Source organism: Meriones unguiculatus, chromosome 14, assembly GCF_030254825.1.
Source record: "Meriones unguiculatus strain TT.TT164.6M chromosome 14, Bangor_MerUng_6.1, whole genome shotgun sequence".
NCBI lineage: Eukaryota > Metazoa > Chordata > Mammalia > Rodentia > Muridae > Meriones > Meriones unguiculatus.
Genome location: NC_083361.1, coordinates 13,602,739 through 13,630,238, shown reverse-complemented (window position 1 = coordinate 13,630,238; position 27,500 = coordinate 13,602,739). Strand labels below are relative to the sequence as shown.

Genomic DNA, 27,500 nt, shown 5'->3' with positions numbered 1-27,500 from the left:
AGAGCAGAAAGCCTAATGCGAACGACGTGTTTGCTTCATGGGCTCCAGATGGCGCCATAGTGAAATGGCAGCGCGGAGGAGGCGGGTCCTCTGAGAGCAAAAACCTGACAAGGGGAGGACCCAGCGCATGCGTCGTCCTTCGGTTGGGGACCCTGCTTAAGGCTCCAGACAGACTTCACACAATTTGAATGAGTCTGACGGGAAGGAATGCAGACGGCCAGACAGAGGAGGACCAGGCCGTGTATCCCATTTCAGTGCCCACCCCAGCATTTCCCAATGGTTAGTTGGCAGCCATCAACCCATCCTTGTCCTACAGGGAGAGGAAGGCATCCCTCCGCTCTACCCGCAGCATAGAACACAAGGCGCTGCAAACTGTGGCAAGTAGATAGGGTTCTGGCCCCCTCGCTCACCTATCCAGCTCCATGGCTCACTATTGCACAGGACACAAGAGGACACCAAACCCGCTTCCACTAGCGAGTCCATGAAGAAGGCTTCTTTCTTTCTTTCTTTCTTTCTTTCTTTCTTTCTTTCTTTCTTTCTTTCTTTCTTCCTTCCTTCCTTCCTTCCTTCCTTCCTTCCTTCCTTTCTTTCTTTCTTTCCTTTTAAAGACTTATTTGTTCTTACTTTATGTGTGTATGTTTTGTCTGTGTGTCTGTCTGCGGATTACTTGTGTGGGAGGCCAGAAGGGGACATCAGATCCTCTGAAACTGACAGTTGTAAAACGCCAGTGGGTCCTGAGGATAACAGCGTGGCCCTCTGCAAGAGCAGCAAGTGCTCTTATCCTGGGAGCCATCTTTTCAGCCCCTTGAGACTTTTTTTTTCCTCTACAAAGAAAATTATGTGTATGCATGTGCCTGGGTATGTGTGTGTGCACATGACTGCAGTTGTCTGCGTGGGTCAGAGGTGTGGAGTTTCAGCCGTCGTGAGCCTCCAGACCCTGACCCCTTTGCAAGGGCGACAAAGGGTTTTTGGTTGGTTTTGTTTTCTTAGAGACAGGGTTTCTCTATGTAGCCCTGGCTGTCCTGGAACTCACTTTTTAGACCAGGCTGGCCTCGAACTCAGAGCTCAGCCTGTTTCTGCCTCCCGAGTGCTGGGATTAAAGGCTTGAGCCACCATGCCCAGCTGCCACAGTACTATTTATAATAATAGTGAAAACAATGAAGGGCAATTCAGAGGCTACCATAACTTGAGGTATGTTGAGGTCAGCAGTTGACGCTGAGTGCAAGCAACAGAAATAATTCTGAGCTGGTTTAAACAAGACAAAGGAACCTGAGGCCAGCACAGTGGTGCATGCTTGTAATCCCAGCACGTGGGAGGCTGAGACAGGATGATCAAAAAAGTTCCAGGTGATCCTCAGCTTTATTGAGAAAATTTAAGGCCGGCCCGGGCCACTTGAGACCTTGTCTCAGCAACGCAATACAAAACCAAACAACGAATTAAAAAAGAACACTTTATTAAGAAAACGAAATTTGTTATAAGGGCACAAGAATGAGGCCTGGTTACAGACGGGCCTCAGGAATGGACTGGGTGGTGGCATCCAGGTTCAGCAGTTCACACGTCTAACCATGGTAACCTTAGGAGGCAGGTCACCATTGGTCCTCCCTGCTTTACAGAGAAGGAAAGTGGGAAGTGAAGACATGTAATCAACTGGTGAGTTAGCAGAGCCAGACTTCAGAACCGGGCTGTTTGGTTTTGGAGGCCGTGCCGTTAGCACCTATGCGTGTGACCCTGAAGCTCAGTGGTGGAGGGCCCGCTCAGGGCCTAGAATTGATCTTCCACACTGAGCCCACAACCGAAACTAAAAGCACTATGAAATGATTGATGCTGGGTGTGGTGGCTCATGCCTTTTGTCCCAGGACTTAAGAGGCAGAGGCAGGTGAATCTCTAATGAATGCAAGGCCAGCCTGGTCCAATCAGTGAGTGGTTCCAGACCAGCCAACCAATAACTTGTCTAAAGGAAGAAGAAGAGGAGGAGGAGGAGGAAGAAGAAAAGAAGAAGAAAGCTGATTGGTTAGCTGGGTAAACAGGGACTGGTGATTGTAGCAGGCCCCCAGACCTTAGCACAACTGACTCCATGATGGGAATACCATTCAGGCTGTAAAATTCAACACACAGACAACACCACTTGCCAAAAATAAAAACAAGGACCTAAATTAATGCAAAGTCCATATTTCTGGGAAAGTCTCTAAGTGTACTAACCTTGTTCTTTGGCTTCTGTAGTTCTGCTTCTGGCTAACTGTTCTTGTTAACTGAAGTTGTCAACCCAGGACATGGGTTTGTTGTTTGTTTGTTTGTTTTTTCACTTAAAAGCTCACCCTGAGAAAGGCTCCTGGGACCCTGAACACCCACTGTAGTCCCTGGCTGGCTAATAGACTCTATTGGCTTAAACCGATGTCTTCTCCGATAGATAACCCCCGACAGTGACACACACTTGCAATCTCAGCATTGCAGGAAGAGTGAGTTTGAGGCCAGCCTGGGCTATATAATGAGATGGGGGGGGGGTGAGACAAGATTTCTCTGTGTAGCCCTTCTTGTCTCGAAACTCACTCTGTAAAGACAGGGATGCCTTTGCCCGTTGGAATCAAAGGCACGGGTCACCACTGTCCAGCTGTGAGACACTGTCTTAAAACAAAACAAAAACCCCAGCATGTTCCCACCTCTACACAGTACAGAGCAGCCCAGGAATGAGCAGGCCTTGACCCTTGGCAACGTGGTCAAGGCACTTGTTTTCAACAGCTGCAGAGCGCCTTGCTTCAGCATTCAGGTTCGAGAAGGTAATAAGACCCTTGGTTAGTCGGGCCACTTTTAGTTTAGTTGAGCTTTCTAGTTTTTCTTTTAAAAAAAAAATTATTCATTTAATATGTTTTGCCTGGTTTCCAGGGAGGCCAGAACAAGGCATCTGATCCCCTGGGACTGGAGTGATCGTGAGCTGCCATGTGCGTACTGCGGATCACCCTGCCTACGAGTGTGTGGCGCAGTGGGCATGTGGAGGTAGGTCAGGGGGCAACTTTGTGGAGTCGCTCCCTACAGTTGGCCCCAGAGACTGAACTCAGTGGGTTTTTGTGGCCAGGGCCTTTCCACCATGGGCACAGTGGCCCGTTCAGCTGCTCTCTTTTCCCCAGGTCCTTTCCTCTTCACTTCACATCCAGACATTTTTCTCCAATTTCTCAGACATACCTCAGCAGCCCAAACCTCTCTGCTTTAACCAGGGCTTCCATTTATTTGGTCTTGTCTTCAGTGCATGCTTGAAGGACCTAGCCTTCCAGGAAATTGGATCTTTCCAAACCGAGAGGGACTCTCCAGCACAAGACAATGACTATTTTACAGGATGTGTGGCTTGGGTCAGGCAGACATGTACCTGCCTGCATTCTCTCTGCTGATCTCGGAAGAGTCTGGCTACCTTCCCCAATGGTCCCACCCAGTATGGTTCTCTGGGAAATCAGAATGGACGGTATGATGGCTGCTTGAGAATAAAGTGGCAGAGGCTTATGGCTACGTAGGTCATGTGGCTGCAGAGAGAGGCCATAGGGAGTGATGAGATACTAGGAGCTGAGTGCCCTTGACTATGCGTTCACACACACACACACACACACACACATACATGCAGGTCAGAGGACAACCACAGGGGGTCTGCTCTCTCCTCCATCCACGGCTTTCTGGGGTTTGAACTGAGGTCATCAGGCTGAGTGCTTTTACTGCTGAGTCATCTCAACAAGACCAAAAGCTCAGTTTAGAAAAACCAACCAACCAAACAAACAAAAAAGAGAACTGGGGATTAAACCTAGGCCTTCCTGGGTGGGGAAGCCCAGTGCTCTAGCTAACCCCAGCCCTCCTACAGGATAATTTTAACGTAAATTAATACAGCTAGGGATAATTATAAATTAAGAGCAGTGAAGCAATTATACAGGCGTGAGCGGGAGACCGGCTGGGTTTTCGAGGTGTGGCTGAGTGGCTAAGTGCCTAGTTCGTTCAGCACTGTGAGTTCCGCCCACAGGACTTCCGTAGCTGGTGGCTAAGTCTAAAAGGTCCTTTGCGAGGTTGTTTTGTTTTAATTTAAATTATTTTTAAATTCCCACAGTGGGTTTGGATAAAAAATAGATGGTAAATTGTCCATTGACAGATCTGGGTCTTACACAGCTGGCATGATGTCAAAATCTAGTTGACGATTTTCTTAAACTGATATTTCTCTTGAGATTTTTTTAAAAAAAGGTGCTTTTATTGATTTCCAGAGACTACCAGCCTCAAAATCTTGAGGCCTAGAATTCTTTTCTATTCAGCAAAACAAATCATTGTGTATGGAGGTTGTCTGTTAAACGAAAAACTTTTTTTTTTTTTAATATTTTTGGACTGGTGGTGCTGGGGATGGAACTCAGGGCTGGGCCGCATACATGCCCATTAGCTGTTCAACTGAGCTGCACTCTCAGGCCTTCTGACGAGGTTTGGGTTAGGACTGGATTGAAAATAGACCAGCCAGTCAGAGTCTAAAGTCAGGTTCTATTGGGAATAAGGAAGAGAAAAGGGAGAGGTTCTGGGCGGGTGGTGCTGATTTGTCTAATGCCCGCGGAAAGGCTAATGGGTTTAAGGCTCCTGAGAGCCGTGGGAGCATCAGCTGAAGTTGGCGGCCTGCAGTGGGGTCCGTACAGCAGCCTTGGTGAGGAGCTCTGTGAGACAGGAGGACCGATGAACTTTTGCTGCTATTAACTGGCCTTCAGATCAACCGTGTTGCCGAGCGTTAAAGTACTGTGGTGTGGTTACGTGTCCTTTGTTCCGTGGAGCTGTTGCCTGGCTGGGTTTTTCTCTTTTTTTCCTTTTCGTGTGTTAATTTTCTGTGTGAGTATCACTGATTCTTTACGCTTTGTCCACTGTCCTTCCCTTACAGCTTCCACACGATGTAACGGCCGAGGCTCGGATCTGTATTTCCTCTCCTGGAGGCTTCTGGTTCTGTCTGGGTGGGTGGTTCCTCAGTGGGTTTCACCTCCCTCCAGTGAGGTCCAGATGGCGTGTTTCGTTTTCACTTTGCTCCCTGGGAGCACAACTCCCCATAGGCTGTTTTTTTTTTTTTTTTTGTGTGTGTGTGTGATGCCGAGGATTAAACACAAGGCCTAACGCGCACTAGGTCAGCAACCAACACTGAAACACATTCTTTTCTTTCAATTTGTTTTAAAAAGATTTATTTGTGTCTAATTGCATCTATAGGAACATCTGCACCTCAGAAGGGGACATTGGATCCCATGGGGCTACGGTTATGCACAGCTATGAGCTGCCATGTGGGTGCTGGGAATTGACTGAACTCAGGAAGAGCAGCCAGTGCTCTGAACCACTGAGCCATTTCTCCAGCCCCTGAAACACCTTCTTAGCCCTTCCAGCGGTTTCCTGAGAAAGACTGCATAAGATAAAACCATTTTGATAAATCACATGTCTCAAAATATCTTCGTTTTAAGAAAGTGTCTCGCTGTGTAGCTCTGGCTGGCCTTGAACTCAGGATCTTTATTTCTGGCAATTTAAAGCTTCATAAAAATTAGTATGTCTTAGAAATCCCTACACTAGAGCGGGGCACGTTGGCTTAAACCTGTAATTTGGTTGTTGGGAAGCCGAGGCAGGAGGATTGCCACAATGTCAAGGCTATCCTAGGGTTCATAGCGAGTTCCAGGATAGTCCTGGCTATAAAATCTGACTCCTGCCTCAAAGCAAATAGTAATAACAAATCTCATCATACTAGGAATTCAAGAGGATTTTCAGCTTGTTTTCTGTTTTGTTTTTAAGGCAGGATCTCATACAGCCCAGACTTGCCTGGAACTCTACGTACATATGGGTGGCTTTGAACCCTTGATCTTCCTGTCTCCACCTCCAAGTCCCAAGATTACATGCATGTACCAGCAGGCCCAGCTGCTTTTGTTTTCTTAAGAAAAACAAGAAACCTTTCTTTTCCACATGTCTGAATGTTTTGCCTGCATGTCTGTATATGCAGGACATGGCACTGAAGTTATGGATGGTTGTGGGTCACCATGTGGCTGCTGAGGATGGTACCTGGATCCCCTGGAAAAACAGCTGGTACAGCTGTCGACAAGGCTCCCGCTCCCATTGTCCAGCTTTCTAAGTTTGAGAACACTTGCATTGTTCTCTAATAAACTTCGTTTTTCTTTCTTTCTTTCTTTTATTTTTTTGGAAACAGGGTTTCTCTGCACTGCCCTGTCTTTCTTGAAACTTGCTCTATTAACCAAGCTGGTAAGTTTCTTTTCCACCTTGCTACTGGAGTTCCTCTGGGCTGCTGGACCTCTTGGCTCACCTGATTTTCATATATTTTCTTTATTAAACATCTTTTTGTAACTTCGTTTTCTGTTAATAGCCTTTTCCAACTTTATCATCTCTTACTGCATTGCAAGTTTAGCATTTTTGTTTGTTTGTTTTCCAGACAAGGTTTTTCTATGGCTGTCCTGGACTCCCTTTGTTGTCCAGGCTGGCCTCGAACTCACAGAGATCCACCTGCCTCTGCCTCCAGAGTGCTGGGACTAAAGGTGTGTGCCACCACACCCAGCCACAAATTTAGCTTTCTAGATCCTAAGCATTTTGTCTCTTACTAATCATCCTTTCATAGCTATATTCTCTTCTTTCCTATGCTTATCCCCGAATTGTCTGTTTTCTTTTTGTTTTTCAAGTTGGAAGTTTGCCTCATGTGTCTGGTAATCCTTGATTGCTCATATTGAAAAATAAGAATGAGCAAGGCAGTGGTGGTGCACACCTTTGATCCCAGAATTTGGGAGGCAGAGGAAAGTGAATCTCTGAGATTCAGGCCTGTCTGGTCTACAGAGCGAATTCCAGGACATCCAGGACTACACAGAGAAACCCTGTGTGGGAAAACCAAACCAAACCCAAGGAAAAAGAATGAGGGGCCTCGCTGGTAACAGCATGTATAGCCTTTAGTCCCAGCACTCAGGCGGCAGAGGCAGGTGGAGCTCTGTGAGTTTGAGGTCAGCCTGGTCTACATAGTGAGTTCCAGGACAGCCAGGGCTACATAGGGAGACCTTGTCTCAAAAAAGAAAACAAAAATAATGAGGGGTTAGAGGGATGGGGCAGGTGTGATGCACATATACACACAGGCAAAACATTCATACACATAAAAGATAAACTAAAAAAAAAAAAGTGAGCCGGGTTTGGTGGCACATACATCTAATTCTCCACATGGGAAGCAGAGGCAGGCGAATCTTTGAGCTCTAGGTCAGCCTGGTCTACCTAGTGAGCTCATGCAGGACAGGACTACATAGCAAGACCTTGTCTAAAGGAGTAACAAAAGGCATGAGGTAGCTAGTGAGTGTAGCTCAGTAGTAGTGTTTGGCTGGCATCTCGACTGAAGGAGGGAAGCAGCATTGCAGAAACAAACAAACAAACAAACAAACAAAAAAGTTGCATTCTCAGCAGAGACAGGAAGACAAAACTTTTGAGCAGGACATCTGGACAAGCCTGGGTTGCACAGTAAGATCCTGTCAGAAGTGTGTGTGTGTGCGTGTGTGTGCCTGTGTGTGTGTGTGTGTGTGTGTGTGTGTTGGGGGGAACATTAAGGTTTTTTTTGTTTGTTTTTGTTTTTTTTCAAGGGTTTCTGTGTAGGCTTGTCTGTCCTGGACTCACTTTGCAGACCAGGCTGGCTTTGAACTCAAAGCCATCTGCCTGCCTCTGCCTCTGTGAGCGCTAGGATCACAGGTGTGCGTCCCCACCATGCCACCTGGCTTAAACATCTTAATGTATTGAATGAAACTTCAAGTGGGAGACTTCAGGATGGCGCTTATCCTTATCAAGAGCCTCGTGCTTCTATTTAAACGTGTTTTCTGGACAAGGTTATTTTCTCCCCAGTTTTTCATTTGTGTCAAGCCACTGATGGCTTAAGCTTCCTGGCTATTTTTTTCTGATGGTAAAGATTAAACTAGGACTCTGCCCAAGTTATTATCACTGTAATACATCTCAACCGCATGGCCAGTGTTTTAAACCTTATCTTTTCTTTCTCCTTTATCAAACCGCCCTCCCCACCCAGTGTCCTAAGTAGGAGGTACTGAACCAGGCTTTTACACATGCTGGGCCTTCCCCAATCAATCACAGCGTTTTCTTTTGTAGGGGCTTGTTCAGAAAGGGCCTCACGTAGATGTAGCCCAGGCTAGCCTTGAGCTATATAACCAGAGGTCCTTGAACTTCTCATCCTTCTGCTTCTGCCTCCTAAGTGCCAGTGGCAACAGCCCAGGCTTATTTGGTGCTAGAGAGTGAACCCAGAGCTTCAGGTATGCTGGGCAAGCATTCTACCCACTGAGACACACCCCCAGCCCTCGGCTCCGGCTTCCGGTCTACTGCTGGGCCTGGACTTTCCTCCCAGAGGTCAGAGGCTGTCACCTACCTCAAAGTGAGTGTCAGGGGGTGTGGCTCTGTGTGTAAGCTTTTAGCCAGGCTCCTTGCCTTAGCCTCGCTGAATCCTTCCGGAGCTATCTCCTGTTAGCATCTCCCCCCCTTCAGACAAGCCTCTTTAAGCCAGTTTCACCCTCTTTTTCCCATTTTAAAAAACTGTGATTTTTTTTTTTTTCTGTCTATCCTAGAATCCCTAGAGTTTACAGCCATTCCAAGTCCTCCTCTGTCATCTAAGGGGACAGTGCAAACCCAAACCCCTGGCTCAGGGGCGTGGACAACGTCCACTTTCTATTTTGCAGGTTAAAAGAGGGCTGAGTTCAAGGCCATTCTCCACTGCATGAGAACCCGTCTGAGATTAAATGACCCACAGAACCAAACACGAGCCACAAGCATTTTCCAACGAAGTCCCTTTTATTTAGTTAGCTGTAAGAAATTGTCTTTATTAATTGAATCTCCGGGAATTCGGTGTGAGATTTAGTATCTTAATGCCCACCAACACCTGGCTCTGAGGGTTAGTCAGCCTCTCCCAGTCCTGTCGGAGTTAGAGGGAGAGACGTCATCAGCAGAGACCAAATCAGGTGGCTGCCCTCTTCCTTTCCTAGTTGGACAAGTTGCTCAACTCTTGTCCAGGACAGGAAGAGGGGCGGTTTCTCTGAAAAATTAATAACGAATTTGACAATGAATCAGTAAGAGTTCTAACAATTTAGACTTATCAATATGTTGGTCCAAATAATTTCTTTTCATGTTGCAGTTTACTTTTCCCATGTGTATGCTTAATAATCACACTTCCCTGTGCAGAAATGAATCATCTCAGTGCAAAGAAAAATTCCTCCAACTGGAACAGCCTCATCTCGCTTTGGGGAAAGGGCCCCTGCTCCTCAGATGGAACAACCACCCCACCCTCCCCATGTGACTTCTGATGGGCCTAGCAAGGGCACCTGCCCTGGGCAGGCAGCCTTTGCAAAGGTCTTAAAATCGAGCCCGGTCAACAGTCTGTGAGCGTGTGGATCGGCTCTGAGTTCGAAATGGCTTCTGCTCTTCCGTTTCAGGAACTAGGCTCAGAGGCTGCGTTGGAATTCTCCGGAGTGGGAGCAGCAGCGGCGGCGGCGGCGGCGGCTCCCCGAGGTAGAACTTCAATAACCCGAGGCTTGTCGATGATGCGGGCTGTGCGGTTTCCCTTCTCCACGATGCCAACGATCCAGGCTTGGTGACCCTCTCCGTACTTGGAAGATTTGATCTCTGAACAGAAGCGGGCCGCTTGTTCTCTCGGCAGACAGATCAGTAGTCCCCCGGAGGTCTCCGCTGACGTTCCCTGGAGGAGGCCGAAGCGCCCGCTGGCTTTGCTGATGGCAGCCATCTTGGCAATGATTGGCAGATTGTGAATGACAAAGGACACTTCGTTTTTCTGCTGTTTTGCGAGGTTCTGAGAGTGTCCCAAGATGCCAAAGCCCGTGATGTCTGTCGCCGCGTGGGCATTAAAGGTGTGCATCAGGCCCGCAGCAGTTCTGTTCAGGGTGGCCATATTGAACATAGCTTCCTGATAGGCCAACTCCACTTCCTCCCTGGAGACCACCATCTTGATTTTGCTCCATTTCTCGGGATTCTCCAGCCACTGGTGGGCATTGGCGGCGACCTGAGTCCCCAAGGGTTTGGTCAACACCAGCACATCCCCCACCACCGCGCTGTCGGGCATGATGAACTCGTTCTGCTGGCACACCACAGTGGCCACCCCCCCGATGATGATCCAAGGGTTGACCACGGTCTGTCCGCCGGTCACCGCGGTCCCGCCCTCCTCCGCGGCGTCGCGGAAGCCTTTGATCATGAGCGGCGTCACCTTCTCGCGCTCCTTCTCGCTCATGCTCTGGCTGACGCTCAGCAGCATCAGCATGTTGTCGCACTCCGTGATGCCCATGGCGTAGAGGTCGCTGAGCACGTTGGCGCAGGCGATGCGCCCCATCATGTAGGGGTCCTCCACCAGCGGGTAGAAGAAGTCGGTGGTCTGCACCAGCGACAGGCCGCCGTGCCTCAGGGGGATGACGCACGAGTCCATGCCGATGCTCAGCGACGGGAAGGCCGAGCCGGGGCCGGGCCGGGCGGCCAGGCCCGCGTCCTGCACCGCCTCCTCCTGCCCCGCGAGCAGACCCGGGGCCAGCGGGGGCTGCAGCGCGGGCCGCGTCAGTCCCTCCAGGAGTTTGAGCAGCGTCTCCTGGGGGACCTTGCAGCCTCAGCCCTTCATGCCGGAGAAGCTCGTCAGCCGCCAGCTCGGGCTGAAGCCCAGCGTCTGGGGATCGAACGGCCGGTAGTTGGAGAAACTCCGGCCCGCCGACCAGCCCGCCTGGCCGAAGGAGCCCTCCGCGGCCACCAGGGCCGCCATGGCCTCCCCGCTGGCCCCCGCCGCCGCTTCCGCCATCGCGCCGACCGGAGAGCCCCGGTACCTGCGGGAGAGCAAGCCTGCCGCGGCGGGCGAGGGTCCCCGGGCGGACGGTGCACCCCGCGCGCCCGACCGCAGGACGCAACCACGCCGCCCGCCCGAGCGCCGCGCGGCCTCTATTTATACACGGCGTGATTGACAGCCGCCCCACCCAATGGCGACTCCCGCCCCGGGAGGCGGGCTTCCTCTACTCGGAAAGGTACCTAACAAGTTAACCGTCTGCTTGCACAACTGGTCCCCCCGCGAGGTCGTCACGTGAACCCCTTGTAACTGGCCCGGAACGCGGGTCTCTACGTAGGCCAGGCTGACCTCGAACTCGCGTCCACCCCCCCGTCTGTCTCAGCTTCCCGAGTGAGCTCCGGTGTTACAGGTGGGAGCCAGGATCGCCTCCCTCTCCACCAACCCTCCCTCCTTCCCGATCTCTCCCCACCCCCTCAAAGGTGCACCAGGCCTTGGAATTGGCTGGAGGAAGTTTGCTGACTTGGAATCACTAAAGACTAGGCCGCTTGCAGAAGGAAGCCCTAGCACCTGGCTAACCCCGTGAAGGTCAGAATAGTCCTAGGGTCATTTGACAGGTCCCGGAGCCAGTATAGGGTGAGGAAACGCTTTAAGGGGAGGACTCGGGGAAGAAAAGGGACATTACAAAGCAAAGCTATCATTCATTACATAAGGAAATTGCAGCATCGATGTGAACTTTCCCACGGCCTTCAAGTGCTGCACGGGTTCCCCGTGCTGTTTTGGCCATTGCCTTCCAGATGAAGAGTTGCTGTCTCCTGTGGGAGTTAATTTACCAATGCGACAGAATAGCTTCCCTGGCTACTCTGTGCTAAGACGTCTATGTTTCTTGAAGTTAACATATGAAAATTCATGACAGAACCAGGAAGGAAGGCTTGTTAGTGTTTATTAAAATTGTAAATGCTAAACCCAGAGGAGTGGCTTCATGCCTGTAATCCCAGCATTTGGGAGACTGAGATAGAATCGCTGTGAGTTCCAGCCCAGCCTGGACTACATGAATGAATAAGTGAATAGATTTCCCACTGTCACTGGGTGTAATCCCGGCACCTGGAAAGCTGAGGTAGGAAGATGATGACCTCCATGCCAGCCTGGGCTAATGAGATCTTGTCTCAAGAAAACCTAAAGTAGGGGCTGGAGAGATAGATGATTGGTGGTTAAGAGCACTTGCTGTTCTTGCAGAGGACCTGGGTTCAGCTCCCAGCACCTACATGGCAGCTAACAAACACCTGTAATTCCAGTCTCCAGAGGATCTGATGTCCTATGCTCCTTCTGGGAGCACCAGGACCGTATATAGTGCACAGTCAAACGTGCGTTCAGAACACTCCTACACATACAAAATAAAAGTAAACAAACCTTTCCTTATTGTTGCCGTCATTGATGACGTGTCCAAGGCTGACTCTGTGTACGTTCTCATGGATTCATGGAATGTAACTGAAGTTGTCAAGATTTTCACAGCAGCTGGGTGGTGTGAGACAGAGGCAGGAGGGTCTCTGAGTTCGAGGCCAGCCCTGGTCTACAGAGCTAGTTCCAGGACAGCCAGGGCTACACTGAGAAACCTTGTCTCAGGAAAAAAAAAAAAAAAATCAAAGATTTTTCACAGTAAATGCTTTTACTCACTAAGCCATCTCGTTAGCCCCAGATCATAATTTTTTAAATAAGAGTTATAGCTGTAATGGCAACGCTCTGAGTTGTTTTTATGTATTAGCTGTTTTCATCTTAATGCTATGAGTTAGACTTCTATTTTCACTGTATAAGAGCATGAGGTGTGGGGGCTGGAGAGATGACTCAGATGTTAGAAGAATGTTTGCTGCTCTCTCAGAGGCCACAGATTTCGCAGCGCCCACTTGGTGGCTCACACATCCCTAGAACTCCAGCTTCAGGGGAATTTAAGACCCTCTTCTGGCGTCCTCACACACATGCCCTCAGACACTCACACATACACAAAAATGAAGAGGCAGGGTTTCTCTGTGTAGCCCTGGCTGTCCTGAAACTCTCTCTGCAGACCAGGCTGGCCTTGAACTCAGAGATCCACCCACCTCTGCCTCCTGAGTGCTGGGATTACAGGCATGTGCTACCATCACCAGGCTTAAAATAAATATTTTTAAAAAGAAAGAAGATGAGGTACAGGTATGTCCTATTCAAGGTCACCACCATATCAGAGTAGGACTGAGTTAGAATCCAGCAATCTAAACCAGAGACTTCTCACTGAGCCTGCCTGGGATACTTCAGGACATACTGAGAACAGTTAAGACTTGAGGACATGATTGTTTTTTAAGATGTGGTCTCACTGTGCAGCACAGGCTGACAGAAATCCACCTTCATCTGCCTCCTGGGTTCAGGAATTAAAGGTGCATACCCCTGCACTCTGCTTTCAACTTCTTAAGAGATAGGTTGGTTTTTATTTTGTGTGTTTGAGTGTTTTGTCCACATGTGTGTAAGTGGAAGAGTGGGGTTACAAATGCCATGTGGGTTCTGGTTCTGAACCTGGGTCTTCTGAAAGAGCACAAGGCATTCTTAAATCTCTGAGCTATCTCTCTCTGGTCCCTCAACTCTCCCTTCCCCCCAAGACAGGGTTTCTCTGTGTAGCCTTGGCTGTCCTGGACTTGCTTTGTAGACCAAGTTGGCCTTGAACTCACAGAGATCTGCCTGCCTCTGCCTCTTGTTCTTGTTTTGCTTTTCTTAAGAAAACAAAAGTAGCTGGGCCTGCTAGTACATGCACGTAATCTTGGGACTTGAAGACTTGAAGGCAGAGACAGACAGATCAAGGGTTCAAAGTCACCCATATGTATGTAGAGTTCCAGGCAAGTCTGAGCCTTATGAGACCCTGCCTTAAAATATGGGCCCAAAAAACTTTTTTCAAGAGAGGAAAACATAGGCCCCAAAGAAAGCTCAAGAATGAAGGTGCAGGCCACCAAGCCTGAGGACCTGAGTTTGATCCCAGGGACTCAAGCAGTGGAAGGAAGAGAACTGACTCCCACAGGAGTCCACACAGGCATGCACAGATCCACCACATACACGCTCACACACACACTTGCTCACATACGCACAGACGCATATGCACTCATGCCTACGTACGCGTTTGCGCACCCCTATAGAAACACATCTGTACACACACGCACGCACATTAAGCAAAATGTAACTTAGAAAAAGTAAAGTACATATTTTAGAACTTATAAAAGCAAAAATGGAACAGCAATAAAACAGCAAATGTGGACACAAAAGATCTTTGGATTTTTTAGGGTTCTTAAGATGTATTAGTTATACATAACAACGTGGTTCAAATGGCAGCTCTTAAATATATTTACTGTCTCTTAGTTAGCCCCGAAGCTCTTTCCATCCCCCTTCATTCTGCTGACGACCTTCCTTTTCCAGACTAGTTCTCCTCCATCCTCCTGTCTTGGCCTTTGGGGATGTGGGGCCAGCCTGCCACTCCCCCTGACCTTAGATCTTTGACCTGTCCTCTACACGCAAAAGATGCAATCAAGCTGTGACCTTGAGGAAATGATAAGACATTCCTGCCTCTCCATGCTGCTTCAGTAAACTGGGGATCATAATTCCTGTTTAGGTGGTAGCATGCTGCCAGAGTGAAGAGAGTCAAACGTAAAGGCCTTTGCAGCTGCTCAGGGTAAGGCTCACTGGACGGAGCCTCCTGTGTCAATACAGGAAAAAGAAGTTCGGTCATCACCTGGCAAGTTAAAGAGTGACGAGACTGGGCAGACCTGCTGTTTACCTTCTCTTTTGATTTTTGGACTTTCCCCTCTCCGTTAAAATCTGCCCCATTTGTAGTCAGTCGTGTAAGCTGGTGTTACAGTCTGGATACGAAACGTCCCCCAGAGGCTCGTGTGTTGAACAGCGAGGCCTCAGCTGAGGCCTCATCTGGTGGTTTTGAAGTCGTCGGACCATGAGGGCTGTGATCTAACCAATAAATCAATCCAAGAGTGAGTTCCTGACTTGATGGCTCCTGGGGAGGTTATAAGCTAGAAGATGCTCCTAGGCCAGAGGAAGTAGGTCTCTGGAGGTCTTGAAGGGTGTGTCTCATCTCTGGCTCCTTTCTCTTGCTCCATTTCCTTCCTGACCTTCTTGAGGCTGCCACCCTGCTTTTGTGGTGATACTCTGTCTCACTACAGGCCCGTGACACACTTAGGGTGCAATTTTTGAAGGGCTAGTTTCTCCTTCCACTACGCGGGTCCAGGAGACCAAACTCAGGTCTTCAAGCTTGGTGGCCAGTGCTGAGCCATCTTGGTGGCATAGGGCGGTAAGCACGCTTAATTGCTGAGTCATCTCTCAGCTCGGGGTAGAAAAATCAGTCTGTTGAAGCACAGGGAAGTTCAAACAACCCGAGCTGCCGCTGCGGGAGGGAAGCACATCGGCATGTCAGGCCTCCTCCGTGCCAAGCATGGTCCTTTATACCTGTAGTTCCAGCACTCAGGAGGCTGAGGCAGAAGAATTGCTGTAATTTGAGGCCAGAGTGGGCTACACAATAAAGTCGAGGCCTGTGTGGGCTACTCTGTCAAAAACAAACAGATAAACAAAAACCCCTCAGCTCTCTCAGGTCTTGGCTCCAAGGTGACCAACAAAGAAGAGACAAGGGTCGTGCCAAAAAGGGGGGTGGCCTTGTGCAGCCAATTCCCTGCTCCGGCCGCTCCTGCTTCGTGCCCAAGGACAAGGACATTCAGTTCCTCACTCAGAACATTGTAGAGGCTGCTGCTGTCAGGGACATATCTAAAGCAAACACCTTCATGCCAATGTGCTTGCCAGATTCTATGTCAAGTTGATTACGGCGTGAGCTGCGCCATTCCCAGCAAGGTGGCCAGGAATCAACCTCACGAAGCCGGGAAAGACCGAACACTCCCACCATGATTTAGACGCACTGCTTCTCCACCCCAACCTCCACCAAAGCCCATGTAGAAAGAGGTGTCTTCATAAGCACGGAAGAAAAAAAAAATCTTGGAAGTATAAAATGGAAGTTATACTTTAAAACCAACCAACCAACCAATTTCCAAATAGAATTACATGTGTGTGGACTACAGTCCCTTCATAATGCACAGGGCACCCTGTCACACGTGGGGTGTGTGTGTGTGTGTGTCCATTGACAGATTAAGTATCAGTTGTCCAGAATGCTCAGAACCACGATGCCCCACTAGTATACCTAACTTTTAGGTTTTTATGTCTCAGTTAAAACAAACAAAAGCTTGGGAACCAGGAGAGGGAGCTCATGCCTATAATCCAGGCACTTAGGGGGTGGAGATAGTCAGGGGACCAAGGCCATGCTTGGCTACATAGCAGGTGGCAAACTAGCCTGGACCACATGATACCTTATCTCAAAAACTAAAATTAAAATAAATAAATAAATAAATAAATAAATGGATGTATGACCGCTTCTGTGCCAGGCATTGTACCAGACACCAAAGATACAGCAATGAACGCAACAGACAAAGCCCGACGTCAGGCTGGCAAGGTCGCTCCTTGGGTAGTAATGACCCTTGCTGCCAGCCTGGGTTTCTGGGTTCAATACCTGGCACCTACACAGTAGAAAGGGAGCTGACTCCTACAAGTTGTCCTCTGAGGGGGAGAGATGGCTCTTGAGTAAGTGTCCTGTGGTGGGCGGAGAAAGCCTCACTGAGCAGGTGCCTTTGACATAAAGGCCTGAGTGAAATGAGTGCGTGTGTGTGTGTGTGTGTGTGTGTGTGTGTAGGTCTGAGGAATAGGGGTGAGCAACCAGGGCCTAGTGAGCGGGGAAAGCAGAACTGGAGGAAGGGTTCAGGTACCTCGGAGCCCCACAGGAGAGCAGCAGGGCCTGTGGCCTCCAAAGCCCATCGCAGGAGTAACAATTTCACTTTGTTATAGGAGTCTGTGCATTCTAGAGCGACACTATCAGGAGGGGGCTGGAGAGCTGGCTCAGCACTGACTGTTCCCCCGGGGGAGCAGGGTTCAATCCAGCACCCACAGGGCGGGCTCACAGCTGTAGCTCCAGTCCCAGGAGCCCTCTTCTGACCTCTTTGAGCAACATACACACATGATACTCAGACAGACAGACACGCAGGCAAAACACCTATACACTTAAAAGTAAATAATAAATTAAAAGTAGATCTTATTCTGCAGTCCAGACACTGGAGGCCCACAGTCTCGGAGGTGCCTTTTCCTCCCTTCCGTTTGACTCTTGCTGTTTCTAGGCCTGTTTCAGCCTCAGCTCCAGCCCCTACCTTCCTGGAACTTACCCTGCGGGGCTTCTATCAACAGGATCTGCTCGGGAAGACTTGAGCCTGACATTCAGAACCACAGCCCTGGCACCCTCTCTGACACCTATCTTCACAAGTGAGATATCTGGGGGAAATGTGAGTCATCTCCTGCAGGGAGGGGGGGGTGGGATGGCGAGGGGGGGGTGGGGTGGCGAGGGGGGGTGGCGAGGGGGGGTAGAGAGAATAGTCTAGGTTTGAGGTCTTTAGGGCAGCCTTTGGCTGCTGTAGAGCAAACCTAACGTGTGGAAAAAAAAAAAAGGCCAGCAAGGAGGGGGGTGTGGCTGCCAGCAAAGGGTCAGGGAGAGAAGGAGGCGGTAGTGTCAGGGACACCGAAGAGAGCCAGGTTGTGCTGGGCTTGGGGTGAGGGTAAAGGGCCGGGAAGTTACAGCAGAGTGATAGCTACAAAGTGTCCTTCGGAAACCCAGGGAGCAGCAGCGCCCCCCACCGAGTACAAAGACACGCTGAGAGAGCAGATTCCGGAAAGATTTTGAAGGTGAAGTCGACAGAGCTTCCTATATGCAAGCTTCTGTGGGTCTGTTCATGCCGGCACAAACCCGTCATCCCAGGGCTCGGAGGCGTAGGAGTTCAAGAGCACCCTCAAGCTACATGACAAGCTGAAGGCCAACACGACAACCCTGTCCCAAAAAACAAAGCAGAATTCTCCCTCCATCTCACTCTGTGTGTGTGTGTGTGTGTGTCTGTCTGTCTGTCTGTCTCTCTCTCTCTCTCTCTCTCTCTCTCTCGCACACATGGAGTCCTGTTAAGGATTAAAGGCCTTTCCACCCCGCCCCTGAGAACTGTGCAGAGGAGACTGTTCAGCGGGGGTGACAACCGCTAGCGGCTAGGCTGTGCTCTTTGCAAGGTCACTCGGGCTGCGGGGCGAGTACAGCCTGCAGGGGCAGGGTGCAGCAGATGCCCAGCGACGGCTGAGGCGGCGTGAACAATGGGGTATGAGGACGGGATGGACAGGAGGCGGCACCGTGACACCCGCTTCTGGGTCAAAAGCTATTTGCCACCGTTTTGTTCTGTTCTGTTTTTTCCTCTGCTCAGAACACACCGTTGTCTTCACCACAGAGTGGGGTTCACGCTCTGGGAGGCCCTGTGACCTTGGGCTGTCCTGAGCTTGCCTCACTAGGCTCTGGGACCCCAGAGCTCAAAGAAAGCCTTGCATCCCTGCATATACGGACAGGATCAACGCACCCGAAGATGATAAGTCCAAGTCGTAAGGCGGAAAGGTTGGAGACTGGGTCCATTTGGAAGAGCAGCCGGTGCTCGTAACCACTGAGCCATCTCTCTAGCTCCCCATCATTATTCTTTCCTGATTATAAAAGTGATATGGGCTGAAGACGAGGCTTCCCTAGCGCCCTGGGGTCCATCCTTACCACCAGGCGGCGCACACCTGTACCTCCGGGAATCAGAAGCTCAATGTTATTCTTGACCACACAGTCAGCTTGAGGGTGTGCCTGGTAGCCAATCCTCTGGCAGACCAGTCTGAGCTTTTAGCCACTGGTCCAGATCTCCAGCCCCTAGACATTTCTCAAAACTTTATCTTCTATCTCCAGATAGAACTCAAGACATCTCTGTGATGTTGAAATAATAGCCATGCCAAGTTCAAAAAAAAAAAAAAATCCCCTTCTGAATACACTTATTAAGGAATGTTTAAGACAAGGTAGGGTTTGCGGGCCTAGCTCCAAGCACTTGCCTAGCATGCACAAGGGGTTCACTCTTCAAGGTTAAAAAAAGGGGGGTGGGCAGAGAAGCGGCAGGAAAGAAAGATTTCCTGTCTGGGAGATAAGCAAGATAGCACATCTGTTCCGTTGCGTGTTCATTCTGCTTATGTCCTCATGACAACCTGCACGAATTCATTCTCCATTGTTAAATATCAAATAGTGCTGTATCATACATACATGCATACATACACCCACACAGTTCTCCTTCCCTCCCCCCCTTACACACACACACACACACACACACACACACACAGAATCAACCTTCTGAGTGCTGGGATTAGAGGCAGGAATATTTTTTTCTTTTGCCAAAATGGTTTTTGTTTTGTTATTTATGTGTTTGTTTGTTTGTTCATTTATTTATTCAAAACAGGGTTTCTCTGTGCTGCTCTGGCTGTCCTGGCACTTACTCTGTAGACCAGGCTGGCCTCGAACTCAGAGATCCGCCTGCCTCTGCCTCCGGAGTGGTGGGATTAAAGGCCTGCATCACCACTGCCCTCCCAGCAAGCAGGTGGATTTTTTTACAGGACCCGGAAAGCATTTTCCCACGGCAGAGCTGCAGGTGACACGGTGGCTCTGCTTGGAGGGTCTCAGAAAAGCTGGCTGAGCACATAGTAGGAACATAGAAGGGTGTGTGCAGGGCAAGGAAGGGTTGAATTCGATGACTGTAGAGGGATTTTAATCCAGCAACAAGGCTGCTCTGGCTGGAGTGCAGACACGTCCTTAGCACACGCCTTTAAGTTAGTTTGTAGAGGGAAGCACCCATGTTTGGAAGTGATGTCTAATTGTGAGGCAGACAAAGTGACCAATCAGAGAAAGACTTGACAGAATAGGATAGGCCCAACTCTCACGAGAAGAGAGAGGAAAGAAAGATGACTTAGAAGAGAACAGCACAGGGAGCGAAGGAGAGAGAGAGAGAGAAGGAGAGAGATTTATTAGATATAAATTACATTGGTCAATTGTCATAAACTGTTTCAGTTTGTTGAAGGCAGATCCTGAGAGAAACAAGGTCTTCCCTCGTCTCCTTCAAAACTCTTGGTCCTGGGTCAGCCTGCTTTCCAAGCTCTGTAGCAGAGAGAGGAAAAAACAACAAAGAGATATGGGTATTAAACATTTGATATCCAGGGGTTGGAGAGATGGCTCAGCTGTTAAGAGCACTGGCTGCTCTTCCAGAGGTCCTGAGTTCAGTTCCCAGCACCCACATCATGGTTCACAACTCTCCATAACTGTAGTCTGAGACCACTGGGTGCCCTCTTCTGACTTTCACGGGCACCAGGCACCCACACACAGCTCACATCCATGCATGCATGCAGAACACTCATACAAATAAAATAAGTAAATCTGAAAAGGAAGTAAAAAAAAAAAAAAAATTAGCAATAGCAACAGGACGGTACCCACGTCTAATTGCCCTGGCCCTGGTCTCAGCCTATATACTGGCGTCTGGCTTTTATGGCTCTTAAATCCCCAATAAGCAAAAGTGTGGCAGGCAGGGAGCCTCCTGCCAGGCTTGGGGCCTATGGACCTCTGACCTGAAACTCTGACCCACTAGCTAGCTGGCGCCTCCTGGCTTTCTTCCGGTCCCAGCAGGCCCGATCGCCCGCAGGCCGTGGACAAACCTGTCCATCCTTGGGGTGCCACACGCTTCTGGCTACGGTCAGCTAGGGTCTCCTGGCTCAGCCCTCCCCCCACCACCACTTCCCTTTGGGTGTGATGACTCAGGAGTGCTGGTCACCTGCCACACTGCTCCAAGAGATTAGAAAGAGACTCTGCCTTGGAGGACGTTTTTACAAGTCCTTCACCACAGCCCAAGGTACTCTGTATCACGGCTCTCCCAGTAGACGAGCACGAAGATCCTAAAGTTCTAGGAACCCATTTCCTGGACTTTTGGAGGGTGGGCTAAGCTGAACCTAAGGGTTTCGTAAGGGTGACATCCCTTGGGGATTGTATCCACAAACAGGCAAGGGACACGGGGTGGCTCGCTCCAGGGCCTTCCTTTCTAGCCTCTGGCCTGTGATTGCTTTTGTGTATGGCCAAAAGAACGCGTGGTTTACAGCCAGTGACCCGGGGGCTAGTGACTGGCCGTGGCTTTTCTAGGCTGTCATCCTCTGGGAGCCTGGGACTTCTGCTACCCACGGCTACAGGCGTGCCATCTCTGCATCCGTATGGGAACACAGACCTTAGTTATTGCCTTGCCGACACCTCCTCTTAAATGGGGCATCAGGAGCTGCCTCCTGGCAACCTCAGCTCCTATCTCCACTCGCACTGAACTGAGAAGGGTCCTCAAGTCTCTGTCTAAGCAAAAAAAAAAAAAAAAAAAAAAAAAAAAACAAAAAAAACTCCAAGTAAGTAAGCGTTCACCTTATAGTCATCCGCCATGATCAAAGGAAGAGCAGAACCTTCTCTGATTCTATACTAGGAGAGGGCAAAAGGACAAGTGGTGAGTAACAGGAGACAGTAGACGTCATCAGATCCGGGCTTCAGCACAGCCGAGACTGACTAGGAAACTGAGAGAATAAACTGAGGTTCCCAGCTGAGCTTTCTCTCCAAAGATGAGCTTCCCATCTCTTTCTCACCGTAGACATTTTATACACGGGAATGATTTACCCATGAGCTGTTCTCAAGAACACGTTTTTATTTGTGTTGAGGTGGGTTTTTTTGTTTTGTTTTGTCTTTTAAGACAGGGTCTTACTATGTATCCCTGACTGGCCTAAAACTCAGAGATCTGCTTGCCTCCGCCTCCCAGGGGCTAGGACTAAAGGCATGCACCACCATTCAGCACCATCCCAGCAAGGATATAAAAAAACTTTTTTAAAGGTTTATTTATTATGTACACAGTGTCTGGCCTGCATTTAGGCCTCATGCATGCTGGGAGAGTGGCTTATCACTAGGCTACAGCCTCAGCCCTCCTCTCACTTCTAACTGGCTAATCCTCCCTGTGCTCTCCAGTTAAAGTTCTAGAAGGGGTCAGCTCACTGGCTGACCTCATTGGCTCACCCTTTATTGGGCAGAACCCCTCAAGGTCATCTCGACTCTTGGGCTGCTCACTGCGGCCAACACTCAGGCCAGATAATCCACTGTGCTTGAGGCAAGCCACAGAGCCCTCCCACACCACCTTCTCTTTTTTTCTTCCCTCTCTCTCTCTCTCTTTTTCTTCCTTCCTTCCTTCCTTGTGTGCTTGCTTTCTCTCTTTCCTTCTCTTTTCTCTCTTTCTTTTTTATTTTATTATTTTTATTATTATTACTTTTTGCAATAGAGTCTCAGCTCAGCTCTGGCTGCCCTGGAACTCACTATGTAGACCAGGCCGGCCTTGAATTCATAGAGATCCACTTTGCCTCCCGAGTGCTAAGCTGAGAGCTGTGTGCCACTTCACCTGTCCCCTTCTTTTTTAAAGTCATTACATTTTTACTTTGTGTGTGTGTGTGTATGTGTATGCTCTCACATGGCGGCCAGAGAACAACTACTGGGGGTCAGCTCTCTTCTTCCACAATTTGGGTCCCTGGGATTTAGGTCACCAGGCTTGACTTGGGGTGCCTTTACCTGCTAAGTGTCTTACTGGCCCCTTTTCTTCTATTTATGCATGGCTGGAGATCAAACCCAGGGCCTCACACACCTGAAAGGTGGATTAGTCAAGGTTCTCTGAGGAACAGAACTGATAGAATGAATTATATATAGTTAGTCCGACAATGGCAGTCTCTGTACAGAAAGTCCGAGAATCCAGTAGCTGTTCAGTTCATGAGGCTGGATGTCTCAGGTGGTCTTCAGTACAGGCCGGAATCATAAAGAAGCAGGCTCCAAGGCCAGTGAGGGGATGGACTCGTCAGCAAGATGGAGCCGGCAAAGAGCAGCTGCTCCCTTCGTCCAGATTTCAGGCGGATCGCCCTACTTCAGAAGATCCGAATTTAGGGTGGGTCTCCACACTCCCAACAATCCACTGAAGAAAAACCCCTCACGGGTGTACCCAGCCATTTGGGTTCTAGTTAATTCCAGTTGTAGGCAAGTCCATAAACCAAACAATCACACAAGGCAACTGCTCCCGCGCTGAGATTGGTCCCGGCCTTTGTTTTGTTACATTTTTGATTCAGAATGCGTGGTGATTAGAAAAAATGGTCCCCATAGGCCCACGGGGAGTGGGGCTATTAGGTGTGGCCTTGTTGGAGGAGGGTGGGCTTTGGGCTCTCAGAAGCTCAAGCCAGGCCAGTGTCTCCCACTCTCTTCCTGCTGCCTGCGGACCCGGATGTAGAGTTTTCAGCTGTCTCTCCAGCATCATGTCCAGCTGTGGCTAGTATGTTTCCCACCACTGTGATACTAGACTAAAACCTCTGAAACTGTAAGCCAGCCCCAGTTACAGGCTTTCCTGTCTAAGCGTTGCCACGGTCCTGATGTCTCTAAGTAAGAATATGTCACTGCATGTCCAAGATGCCGTGGCTCCGCGTCGCGTCCCAGCCCCAAGGGCTAGGAGTGCAGGTGAGTGGTACGGTGCTTAACGGGGAACTGTAGATCTGTGCTCGCTGGGACTGACAGTAAAGGCAAGAGGAACAACCCTGGTGGAGACAAATGTTGCAAACCATGTTGCCATTTCCTGATTACATTGTTGACTTCTGTCTGAGGGCTGAGGTCACACTGGAAGCAGGGCTTCTCAGAGCTCTCATTACCTCACCAGCAGAAGTCAGGAATAAAGAATGTAGCTTTCCAGTCAGGACCGTGTCCATTCAGCAGGAGCCCCCGGCCTGAACAACGCCAGCCTGGGCACTCATCCCAGAGTACCCTCAGCAGGCAGGGTCCTTCCAGGGATCAGAGGATTTGGTTTCTCCTGTTGTAGGAGACCTACAGTGGCCTTTTAAAAGATTTATTGTGTATACAATGTCCTGTCTGCGTGTACACCAGAAGGGGGCACCAGATTTCATTATGGGTGGGCCATGGCATGGTTGCTGGGAATTGAACTCAGGACCTCTGGAAGAGCAGCCAGTGCTCTTAACCTCTGAGCCATCTCTCCAGCCTGGTCCTCCTAGTCTTGCATTTGCTTTTGATACGGGACTGTGAAGGGCTTGGGGGCCGCATGTGGCAGCAGTCATTTCTTTTTTTTTTTTTTTTAATATTTATTTATGTATTATTTACACAGAATTCTGCCTGCATGTGTGAGTGCAGGCAAGAAGAGGTCATCAGATCTCATAATAGGTGGCTGTGAGCCACCCATGTGGTTGCTGGGAATTGAACTCAGGACCTTTGGAAGAACTGACAGCGCCCTTAACCTCTGAGCCACCTCTGCAGCCCGGCAGCAGTCATTTCATTGAAGCAACTATACTGGAATTCATTTGGGGCTTCCTGTGGTTAGATTGTTTCAGATAGGCATCCTGTAGCCCCAGGTGTGTGCCCGAGGCCAGCATGGCACACGCGGAGTCCGGAAGAGCACTCAGTGTCGGCCTGCGTCCAGAGCAGCTTGCAGAAGTCAGTCATGGTCACCATCTAAACTGACTTAAAGTGTTCCTCATCTACATTTGTAATGCGCTTTCAGACTTTTCTTTCTTGTTTTTCGAGACAGGGCTTCTCTGTGTAACAGTCCTGTCTGTCCTGGAACTCACTCTGTAGATCAGGCTTGGCCTAGAACTCACAGAGATCTGTCTGACTCTGACTGGCAAGTGCTGGGATTAAAGGCCTACGCCACCACCAGTTAATTGTACTTTTAGAGAAAAATATTTTGTATCTTCTTTTTTTGTTTGTTTGCTTGTTTCTTTTTCTTTTCTTTTTTTCTTTTTTTTTTTTTTTTTTGACATAGGGTTTCTTTGTGTAGCTGTGTCCTAGAACTCACTTTGTAAACAGGCTGACCTTGAACTCAGGCAGATCCAAAGATCCACCTGCCTCTGTCTGCCAAGTGCTGGGATTACACACCCATCTTTCGTGACTCCACCACAATAATATATATATTGAAAGCAAACACCAGCAACAAAACACTGTCAGCCCCAGTAAACAAACAAGCAAAAAGCAAGGGCTAGAGGTACGTCCTAGGAGTTTGACCAGCAAGCATAAGCCCCTGGGTACAAACTCTAGTACCATAAAACAAACATCCGTACCCAGCTTTTTCTTTCTCCGACAGAGCCTCATGTATCCCAAGCTAGCCTTGAACTCTATTCTCCAGCTCCCCCTGTCAAGTGCTGGTAGTCACTGGGCTCTACTTTATAGTTACTGAACACTGGGAACAGCCCAGATGCCTGCCAGCTGAAGGAGAGCAAAGTGCGTGCTTCCCATGACCACTGCTCAGCAGTGAGAGGTCACTGGGTATGCGACATTGTAGTGAGCTCAGCTGCACTGTGTAAGTGAACAAAGCCGGAAACAGAGGACCCAAAACGGCCTGACTCGATGGGCCTAAGGATACCTCCTAACCTAACACAAGGGAGACCCAAACACTCACCATTCAGCACACCGCCACTGGACACCCACTGTGCTCCAGGGCCAGTTTAGGGCCTAAGGACAAGGTGGGGCGCAACGATGATGTCACAGCTCCAGGGACTCTCCATTCTGACGCAAAGATGGAAATACTAAGATCGGTGAGGACCGGAGGAGGCCGCAGCTAGGAGGCAGTGGGTGAGGCTTGAGCAAAGAACAAAAGGAGGAGAGGGTGGGGGGAGGGATGGGCTCCGAGGCCTCAGGAAGGGCCCTCCAAGTAAGAAACTGGCAGGCCAGAGTGACAGAGGGGTTGAGAGGGCAGGCGAGCTGTCAGCCGGTGACTGGTGAACCAGAGAGAGGAAGGGAGAGAGGGAGGTGGTGGGGAGCCAGATGGATGGATTTTTAGGGGCAGAAGGCCTTCTACCGGTATCACTGCATTCTCAAACCCATGGGGTCACACTTCTAAAGAATTCACACCCACATACCTACAGCGCCAACCCTCAAAAGCTATGGCTGAAGAATGGGGAGTTCCAAATCCCTTTAGGGGAACATGTGCAGAACAGAGCAGCGCCAGGTTTGCCGCCGGAGAATCTAGGTGATTTCTCAAAGGGCACAGGAGACAGGAGTCATGGATTTTCTGTGTACAGGTTCTATGAACCCTGTGAGAGAGTAGGATTGGATCCACTTATTATTCTTTATTATTAATATGATTATTATTTTCTGAGACAGGGTTTCTCTGTGTAGCCCTGGCTGTCCTGGAACTCATTTTGTAGATCGGGCTGGCTCCGAACTCAGAGATCTGCCTGTCTCTGCCTCCTGAGTGCTGCCTTGAAAGGCGTGTGCCTGGCACCATGTGTGGCAATTTGGTCCATTTTCTCCCTTTGGTTTTGGTTGTTTGAGACAGGGTTTCATGTAGCTCAAATAGCTTCAGTCTCCCCTTCCCTCCCCTCCCCTTCCCTTCCTGCCTCCCCCTCTCTCTGAGAAAGAAAGGGTCTTTCTATGTAGTCTAGGTTGGCCTCAGCATTGAGCTGTACAGTCCAGACTGGCCTGGAACTTGTAATCTTCCCGGCTCAGCCCTCAAATGCTGGGATCACAGGCGCACGCCACTAGTGTCTGAGGTTAATATGGTAGTCCCATCTAGAAAAAAAAAAGGGGGGGGGGAGGAGCTGTGGCTATGACCTTTAGATCCATAGAGCATCAAAGAAAAGAACAGAAGGAACAGGGATGGGAAATAATTAAAGGACCTGATAAGGGACTAGGAAGGTGAGAGAGAGAGAGAGAGAGAGAGAGAGAACACCCATGTGCTGCCTCAGGATTTCCCCCACTGTGGTCCCAGCGTGAGATCTTGTGGCCAAGTTCCTCAGGGGAATCACTACTCTCTTGGCTTGACCATAACTTCCTGTAACCCGTGAACCCCACAGCTTCCTCAGCCTCATGGTTCTTTTTTTTTTTTTTAAGATTTATTTATTTTTATTTTATGTGTATTAGGTTTTCTTTTCCTTTCCTTCCATACATTGGCTGCATTCATGTCTGTGAAGGTGCCGGGCCCCCTGGAACTGGAGCTACAAACAGCTGTGAGCTGCCATGTGGGTGCTGGGAATTGAACCAGGGTCCTCTACAAGAGCAGCCAGTGCAATTAGCCGCTGAGCCATCTCTCCAGCCCCAGCCTCATTGTTCTTAAACAGGAGGAAAAACAAACAAACAAGTATTTGCTGTGGTTCAAATACAGGTTTCTCCGTGAACATATTCAAACACTGACCCCAAGGTGATCGTAATAAGTGAGAACTGAGCTGGGGTGCATCTCAGTAGAACCAAGGGTGAGGTCCTGGGTTCAGTTACCAAATGAAAGGTGTGTGTCATCATGTCCAGATGTCAAACCTGCCCCTTCCCCTTTCTCCTTCCCTTCCTCTGGGCATGGCAGCGGGGAGGGCTCTGCCCTTAGAGACAGCTCTAGTGCCCCATAAACAGCCTTAAGTCTGTCTCCTTCTCCTTTTAAAAAGCCTTTATTTAATAGATGGGGGGGGGGGGAGGCCAGGACGGCCAGATGGAGGCATCAGATCCCTTGGAGCTGGAGTGGCAGGAGTTTGAGAGCCACCAACCTTTATCCGCTGAGCCATCTTGCTGTGTGGCTCAGGTTGACCTTGAATGCAACCAAGCCCCCTGCTTTGCTTGGGATGACCCAGCTGTGAGGTTTCCGATCCTCAACCCCTCCACTCCTGCTGGACTTTTAACTTCTCATTTCTCCTTTTGTAATGAGAATGCCCATCCTGCTCCTATTCCTCCACTGGATTTTGGAAGCTTTTAACTTGCTGGATGTGTCAG

The 27,500-nt window shown here is 49.5% G+C and overlaps 1 protein-coding gene, 2 long non-coding RNA genes and 1 pseudogene across 4 annotated transcripts; 2 read left to right on the top strand and 2 right to left on the bottom strand.

Moving 5' to 3' along the window:
* Positions 1–34: 34 nt before the first annotated feature.
* LOC132647147 (uncharacterized) lies at positions 35–5,882 on the top strand. Of its 2 annotated transcripts, none has more exons than XR_009585437.1 (3): positions 35–279; positions 2,881–2,991; positions 5,764–5,882. It is a non-coding gene; the product is annotated as an uncharacterized LOC132647147 (long non-coding RNA). The 2 variants fall into 2 exon arrangements; XR_009585438.1 differs by lacking the exon at positions 35–279 and adding an exon at positions 2,687–2,774.
* A 2,895-nt stretch (positions 5,883–8,777) lies between these two features.
* Positions 8,778–11,052, bottom strand: Sephs2 (selenophosphate synthetase 2). Its single transcript, XM_021635882.2, has one exon. The coding sequence runs from the start codon at positions 10,793–10,795 to the stop codon at positions 9,431–9,433; it is 1,365 nt and encodes a 454-aa protein (XP_021491557.1). The 5' UTR covers positions 10,796–11,052; the 3' UTR covers positions 8,778–9,430.
* Positions 11,053–15,202: 4,150 nt separating this feature from the next.
* On the top strand, positions 15,203–16,349 carry LOC110548000 (small ribosomal subunit protein eS26-like; annotated as a pseudogene).
* Positions 16,350–19,774: 3,425 nt separating this feature from the next.
* On the bottom strand, positions 19,775–25,339 carry LOC132647146 (uncharacterized). The gene is made up of 3 exons (XR_009585436.1): positions 25,204–25,339; positions 21,156–21,209; positions 19,775–19,862 (listed from the first exon to the last, which is right to left on the bottom strand). It is a non-coding gene; the product is annotated as an uncharacterized LOC132647146 (long non-coding RNA).
* Positions 25,340–27,500: the final 2,161 nt, after the last annotated feature.